Below are 7,942 nucleotides of genomic sequence, written 5' to 3'. Positions count from 1 at the left end.
AACGATTCGATTCTTTATCGATTCTCTTATCGATTCTTTTTTTTTTTTAAAAAAAGGAGAACACTAAAGTCGATTAGCTCAGAGCTTTGTTTTATATCTTCTCTTTGAACAAGATAGAAATTTAGGAGTAACATGGCCTTACAAACCCAACAGTGAGATCTTGAGAGATCCAGCCTACGGCTCTTCAATGGGGTGTCACAGGGTCCCCAGGAAAAAAAAATTGTAAATGTAAAATAATAAAATAAATATTCTTGTGAGACATATCACATATTGACGGGGTCGGGTTATGTTAAAAAGTATAAATTGTTATACTTTGTTCATTGGTTCAAAGGTACCCCACACTTCTTTTTTTGTTTGCTTGTTTGTTCTGGTGTATTTTTCATTTGAACTGTTACTCTGCCAGAGTACTCATATTTACAAGATGGCATTGAACGCCCCATTGGTGTATCAGGAAAACTATTTTGTACGTATCGAAGGGCTAGGAGTAGGAGAGGAGCTGCTGTATGTTTTTGTTATCGAATCGATCTGATTGTGAAATAAAGCATATGCAGTGAGAAAGCAACTCCAGGAGTCATCCCTGCCTTAAAGCTGCAACATTCTTCTGTAGCAATAACAAAGTATAACATAAATTGTTCTGTGGCAATTACACAAGAATATCCAGTAATGTCCCTGCCTACAATTAAACACATTCACTTACCAAAAATCGGGGGCATCTGCTGTGGCAAATGGGTGCAAGCCTTTGACCACAAACTTAGACACTGCTCGGTGACATTAGTCTATCCTGGCCTGAAAGGAGACGCTACCGGTAGACTGCAGCGAGAACTGCCAGCGAGCGCCAGCCAGACTCTGTCTGTCTCATCATGGTCACCTACATGTACAGTAATGGCAGGTCTTGTAATAAGGCAGATTGCGCTAACATAATATGCACTGTTAGTTGATTATTTACCTGCCGCATTAATGGGAGAGGACGTGCAAACGTTAGCGCTGCTGCTGGGTTGAGAGTCACGAGTCCGGAGCGGAATTAAAAACGCGTGTCATCGCGTGTTTTGTGAGCAAATGCTTTTGCATATTCGTAGTGTTTCCTCCCTTAAATGAAATATCTACTTTGCAAGTTGCCCTGTTGTCATCGGTTCTCATAAAGTATAATCAAACTTTTGAGCGTTTGAGCCGCTTAGGTGCCATGTTTCCTGCCAGGTAAATGACGCTCCGCAACGTGGTGACGTCATTCGGGGCGACTGGAATCGATAAGGGAATCGTTTGCAAAAATGGCAAACGATTCCAAGGAATTGAAACAGTGGGAACCGGTTCTCAACAAGAACCGGTTTTCGATACCCATCCCTACTCGGGGGTGTTGATTCATTTAAACTAACATAATCATCCTGCTGCAACCAGGTTTCTGTAAGACAGAGTAAATCAATTTGTTGATCAATTATTAAGTCATGTACTAACAGAGACTTGGAGGAGAGAGACCTAATATTTAATAATCCACATTTCACTGTTTTACTCTTTGGTTCAGATGTGGATACTGTATTGTTCTTTCTTTGTGATTGTTTATGTTTAAGTTGTTTGTTGCTGGTTTTTAGTTACTTTGTCTGTTTGGGAGCTGACACAGTCTCTATGGAGATGGGTTTTTTTGGGGGGGGGGGGATAGCAGGAGGAGAGAAGCTGCAGAGAGGCGTGTAAGACTGCAGCTCAGTACAAAATAGATTTTCTTTCTACAATTACAGCATGCGGCTTTACGGTAAGATGATTACTTTCACTTTCTTTCTGACTGCACAGAATAACAAGCCCCCCACCCCAATGCTTCAGTATAAAAAGCCTGAGCACAGAGTCACAGTAACAAAGACTATCAGTCTTCTCTCAACAGGACGAAGCAGGTAAGACAAAACACCTAACCTCCACTATATTTATTATGGCTTTTTATTCAGTTATTCCTTTCAAATGAAATTATATCTCATCGTTATTTCTTTTTGTTCTCCCTTTTTCTTCTTTTCTTAAACTGATGTTCTGTTAATAAGACTGTTAATAAGTCAGACTATATTGGTGATTAATTCATACTGTATGGATGGAATCAGTCCAGCATGAGGGCTGTGATACTACCGTCCACCTAATATAATGTAAATAATGCTGTCTGTATAAAACAGTAATGATTGTAATCGACTGATCATCACATTTTAAAGATCAGAGGCTTCTGATCTCCATAAGTTATCCATTGATCGAGTTCATAAATATTGTTTCAGATCAGGTATCCTGTCCATCCTCAGCAGTCCTGTCTTTCTATCATGACTCCCAGACGGGAGTGTGTGTGTGGTAGCGAACAGGAAATAACAAAGTGAGAAACATAATAACAGCTCAGGCGTGACCCGATCACGTGATGCTGACTGAGCCAATCTGAAGCTGAGGACAGGGCTGGACTGCGTCTCTGGAACCGTCCCCTGCATGATGATGCTAGCTCACCAACAACCCAGAGTCCAGGATCCAGGACAGGGAGTAAACTGAAAGGACTTCCTCTGACTCTGTTTTCTGCTCCCCTGCACAGGTTCATCATGGGTCTCCCAACTCACCGTCAGTGCAGCATCGAGATCCAGAACAAGACCACGACGTTCACCCTGTGCAACCCACGGTGAGTCCTGCAACTCCACGTCCACAGAGAGCTGTCCCCGCGTCAGCTGCATGACAGTTATTGAAAAATCACTTGGATGTTTCTGTGAGGTTAAATCCAGATATATGTAATTATTGTTGTTTTCATTCATGAACGTTCACAAAAGCAGAAAAAGTAAAAGCACAGTTGTTGATTGATTAAATTACAGTTAATCAATCACACGTGAGTGTGCTGCAAGGATTTTAAAGCATTGTGAAGTTTGACGAGATCCCTCGACCCCACGAACGAGCCTTTCAGACTCATGCTGGGACATGAGGGGTCAAGGAAGGACAGTAGGAAGGAAAACTTCCTGTTAAAAGGGAGTTTTTCCTTCCCACTGTCACCAAAGTGCTGCTCATAGGGGGTCATATGATTGTTGGGTTTTTCTCTGCATCTACTGTACAATATAAAGCACCTTGAGGCGACTGTTGTTGTGATTTGCGCTGTATAAATCAAACTGTGTAAATTGGGAGTGAGACCAGAGTCAAACAGGATGTGACACGAGTCAGATCAGATCTCTGACAGGAAGCTGCCATCTTTCTGTTGAGCTACGTTCCTTCCTGCTTCACCAAACCTCAGACTTCCTTTAGACCAAACCAATCCAACCAAGGTGCCATTATTTCTATTTCGTATCACTTTATAACTTCTTCATCTAAAAGAAAAATATCTCCTACACCATATATAAGGATGCATTGTCTATGAAAGACACAAATATGGTTCTTTTCATGTACTGGCACAGCTACATTTGTCTGAAAGCTTACTTTATGGCTCTTGTATAGTTATCTGTGGTACTATATAAGATGAGCGCTAAATTCACCCACGACATGGTTAAGTTGGTGCACTGCCCAAATGTCTGGCTCCTGAGAATGAACCACCATCCTTTTAACTTAACGAGTGAACTGTCTGCTTGTTTCTCCTTAAAACAAACGTCGGTTTGACTCGACACCACCAACACAACCAGCTTCAGCAGCAAAATAACTGAATGAACGTTACTCCATCCAGATGTTTGACTGTAAAAGTGGCACACAGTGGCATGGTCCTCCTGTCCTGTTTGCTGGTTCTGTTTGTGGATGTATTATCCATAAAATCGTGATCTGTCTGCAGGGTTAAAGTCAGTCTTCTAAAGTAAAGGCCTTAAAAGTAAGTGGAACCTGAGCCGCATTAAGTACTGACATTGCTAATGTCACGTCACTTTGCCGACATTTGACCAAAAGTAACTTTTTCCACATTCTTCAAAATTTGCATTGCTACTTAAATAAGTGAGAATAAATATGTCACAATAGATACATGAGAACAAAGCCCAGCACTTGCTTGTCTTCCCCCAATTTGTTTTTAAATTAGCTGTGTCCCAAAACGTCGGCTGCATCCTCCGGAGGCCGCATTTGAAGGCCGATTACGTCACAGCCAGGCGACGAAGGCTGTCCCAGTTCGTCGACTCCTTCAAATGCGTCCTCCTTTTCACCGAATTTGAAGGATGGGTCGGGTGTGTCCTTCGTGGCCCACCATATCCCAGAATTCATAGCGCAGGGCCAGCCAAATTTCAGCTGCCAACAATGGCGGCCGCTGCTAAGTTTTAAAATTACTCTTATTAATCTTTCTGGGTCACAAAATAAACTTTTAACATATTTTAAGGCGAGAAAGCAGCTGTGTAAATTACAAATATCTGCTCGGTTTATCAAGACATCGCATATTTGCAAAAGTGTGCCGACGTTTTCGGAGACGTCTGTTACCCACCCGCTCGATAGCAAGCCGGGGGGTTCAATGGTCACTCCAGCCGGCGAGAGCAGTGGACTCCCGGCTTCATCGTTTTCAGACCCCCGCTCTTTCGCTACTCAGGTTAAACATGATATATAAGTCACTCGGATAACTTAAAAATGTAATTGTTTGCCTTTTTTCTGTGTTTTATTTGTTCCAGAGTAAATCGGTTTGGCTGAAATCAAAGTTATTAGATTATTAGATTAAATAAACTTTAATAATCCATCGGGTGGGTTCCTCCGGGATTCTCACACAGCTGAATAAACGTCAAACAGAAAACTGATTAAACAGAAGTGTGAGACGGTCGAGAGTTTACTCCAGTGTCCTGTTATATTTTAGATAGCAAGGAGCAGACGGCCGAGTTTATTAAACTCCACCGAGACAGCGGTGACGCAGATCTGAAGGCTCGACCGTCACATTTCACAGCCTCGCACTTCCGGCCTTCTCGGTCTTTGAAGGACCCGGCCCACGTAGACCGCGAAGGAAAATGGGATCCTATTGGTGGCTCAGCTGGTTAGTAAAGAGGGACAACTACTTACTTACAACGACTTTATTGCACTATATAATTTTCCAATCAGTGTTCAGGAATTCTCAATGGTGCTTGGTGCCATACCCTCAGGGACTTCAATGTTATATACTGTAAAAACACTGACAGCTCAATATCTACCTCAGTCACTCTCCCTGATCCAGCTGAGTCACCAATAGGAAAAATCTGCTTTTCACAGGAACTTGGTCACAGCAATAAGAGAATACGTAGTTTATGCCAAGAAGATATCGTCTCTCTCCCATATATAATATCTTATTGGAACCGATATGTTCCAGATATCAAGTGGAAGACAGTCTGGATGGTCCCCCATAAATATTTGATTGTAAATAAGGTGAAAGAAGTCTCTTTTAAAATTCTACATAAATGTTATCCAGCCAGTCACTACATGGTAAAATTTAAAAGGGACATAAATACTAATTGTACTTTCTGTGGGGATCATCCAGAAACTGTGACTGTGGCAGACTGGCGACCTGTCCAGGTGTGCCCCACCTCTTGCCCTATGATAGCTCAGATAGGCTCCCGCCCCTCCGCAACCCTGATAAGGTTAAGTTGGCCACTGATGGATGGTCTCTGAGCGTGACGGTGCTTGTGGGTGCAGGTCTCTGCCGGTTGTTCAGGTGTGTTGCAGGTGTGAGGTGTGTGTAACGGCAGTGATGTCTTCCTGTTTCTCCAGCATGCACATTGTGAGCGGCTCCTGCAGCTCGCCCCTGCCTCCCACGCTCAGCCCCTACGAGAACGGCAACGCCCTCTTCATCAAGAAGCCTCACACGGCGTGTGGCTCTGTGACCGTCTTCACCTACGACCTCCAGCACGTGTCCACCCTGCAGTTCAACGGCAGGGTCGCAGTGATGTTCTCGGTGCCGTACGACTTCAACTTCTACTCCAACTGGTACGCGGTGGGAGTCTTCGACATGGACAAAGCCTGCGACCAGCACCTTTACGACGAGATGTACAACAAGTCGGAGCAAAAGTTTGTCAGGGGCAAAGCCAAGGGGCCGAGTCTGACCTACAGGGGGGCCTACATCACTGTCAGGGCCACCATGTCCGACACCTACCAGCCCATCCTCAAGGTCGCCATCTGCAATAACTGAGGCCCACAGCCGCACCTGCAGTGTGCACCATTAATCCCACTTAACCCAGTAACACTGGGTTCACACTGCAGGAGACCTGCAGCTGATTGATCAATCAATTAATCAGTCATCAGTCAGTTCGATTCTCTCCTCATTTTATATCCACAAACACAGATTAAATCTCAACATTTATTTGAAATTTGGATTTCTTTCCCTGCCCCTCCTTCCTGATGACATCCAAAAAATGGTGAGCTGTGATTGGTCAGCAGTGTGTCTGTGATGTTGTCTGAACCCGATGTTAAACTTTTTTTCCTTCTCTTTATGTTTGACACAAACTTAACTTTTACTTGTGATGATGTCACTCAGAAATCGTCATGGCAACTGCATTACTGTGGTCCAGTGAGATGAAACCACAGAGCTGTGCAGCTGTGAACATGTGGATGAGATAATAAAGGCTGAGTGAGCCCTAAATGTCTGAGCTGTTTTCTTACGATAACCAATCACAAAGCAGTCTAAGGAGCTTGGGAAGAAAAGCGTCGGGACTTCTTTAAGTTTCTTGAAGACGTTTGGTCCGAGAAGCTTCTTCAGTTTTCAGAGCAACTAGTGCAGAGTCCAAGGTTTTAAGCCCTGTGAGAGTTTTTCTAAAGGGGTCGCTGACCCACTGTCTTAAAACATCTATAATAATTGTAAAAAATAAAATTGGCTACGTCGCGTAGCGAATGTAACTCCCGCGATAAACGAGGGACTGCTGTATTATTAATAGTAGAGTCTGGGACATCTAATTGATTAACATCCACATTGATTATCATGCACTATTATTTTTGTTCAAGGAGAGCAAAAACTATAAAACTCTCTCAGCTTGTTCGTTGCCAAAAATGGCCACTTTTGTGTATGTTCACAAAATGCTGTAAAATGTGTATTTATTAAAACATTTATCTACTTTTACCGACTTGACTCTTTAAATTAGCTCCAGTCCTTTTCATTAAAACCAAAATTGTATCTACATTCTTTTTTTACTCTTTAAATGCCAGTTAGGTTATATATAGTACCAGTACCGTTTCAGATAAAAAGGTGATAAAGTCCTAATGGTTTCATAAATCTTCCTATTTATTTATTTTCATATAAGCATCGGGGACAAGGCTGTCTTGCAATTGTTGAGGTTCACTAGTGTGCGCCCTATTTCTTCCAGGATGACTCTTCATTTGTAGGTTTTAGTGGACTCTTAGTACTGTGAAGTGGTTTTCATGAGACAAAGGCTTGTATTCCAAGATCTGGGAGACTGTAGAAATGAGCAGTAATTCCCTTCTTGCCATCTTTCCAGAAAAATAAGTGATCTGGAAGCTGTTACGCTTACTTACAGCAGCAGCACTTTCTGTACCTGCATAAACTCCAGGACACATTTACTAACGGTGTTTGTTGCTGTATGTGCTGCAGCTTTGAATCTTTTATTAATATATATTTTGGCTATGGTGTCTTGTTATGAAATGCACAAGAGTAAAAGTGTTTTTAGCATGCGGTCAAAGCTAAGTTTGACTGGGAAACTCAAAGCTCAATAGTCTGTATCAACAAAAATTCACTGCAGCCTGTGTAATATTTGATGCGTCATAATTTATTCCAGTCTATCTTGCAAATACATGTTTGCGTTACAATGTCACGCACAAACACACGCAACTATTAGATCCTTAAGATTAAACCTGTGTCATTCTTTTGATCCACTGCAGTGTAGTAGTCACAAAAAAAAGAAGTGAAGTGGCCAAAAATGGCCAGGATAGAGATCAAAGGGTTAATTCGTAAAATGTCTAAAAATATTATTGATTACAGGATAATACATTACTGTTAATAGCAACTGTAAGCTTTTTACTTTGAAGTTACAAGTATAAACAATGCTGTTACATTTACACTTACATTTTTTACTATAAGTATGGACAT

At 42.1% G+C, this 7,942-nt stretch overlaps 1 protein-coding gene across 1 annotated transcript; it reads left to right on the top strand.

The window, feature by feature from the left end:
- Nucleotides 1-1,800: 1,800 nt before the first annotated feature.
- LOC113021401 (uncharacterized) lies at nucleotides 1,801-6,484 on the top strand. The gene is made up of 3 exons (XM_026166044.1): nucleotides 1,801-1,877; nucleotides 2,387-2,623; nucleotides 5,617-6,484. The coding sequence occupies exons 1-3, from the start codon at nucleotides 1,801-1,803 to the stop codon at nucleotides 6,032-6,034; spliced, it is 732 nt and encodes a 243-aa protein (XP_026021829.1). The 3' UTR covers nucleotides 6,035-6,484.
- The last annotated feature ends 1,458 nt before the right edge of the window (nucleotides 6,485-7,942 follow it).

The sequence above is a fragment of the Astatotilapia calliptera genome, chromosome 4 (assembly GCF_900246225.1).
Source record: "Astatotilapia calliptera chromosome 4, fAstCal1.2, whole genome shotgun sequence".
Taxonomy (NCBI): Eukaryota; Metazoa; Chordata; class Actinopteri; order Cichliformes; family Cichlidae; genus Astatotilapia; species Astatotilapia calliptera.
This window is presented reverse-complemented; position numbering and strand designations above follow the sequence as displayed.

Coding starts and splice junctions, on each gene's coding strand:
- LOC113021401 (XM_026166044.1), top strand. CDS start 1,801: ATGCTTCAGTATAAAAAGCCTGAGCACAGAGTCACAGTAACAAAGACT. Junction 1,878..2,386: donor CTCTCAACAGGACGAAGCAG/GTAAGACAAAAC, acceptor ATGCTGACTGAG/CCAATCTGAAGCTGAGGACA. Junction 2,624..5,616: donor TTCACCCTGTGCAACCCACG/GTGAGTCCTGCA, acceptor CTGTTTCTCCAG/CATGCACATTGTGAGCGGCT.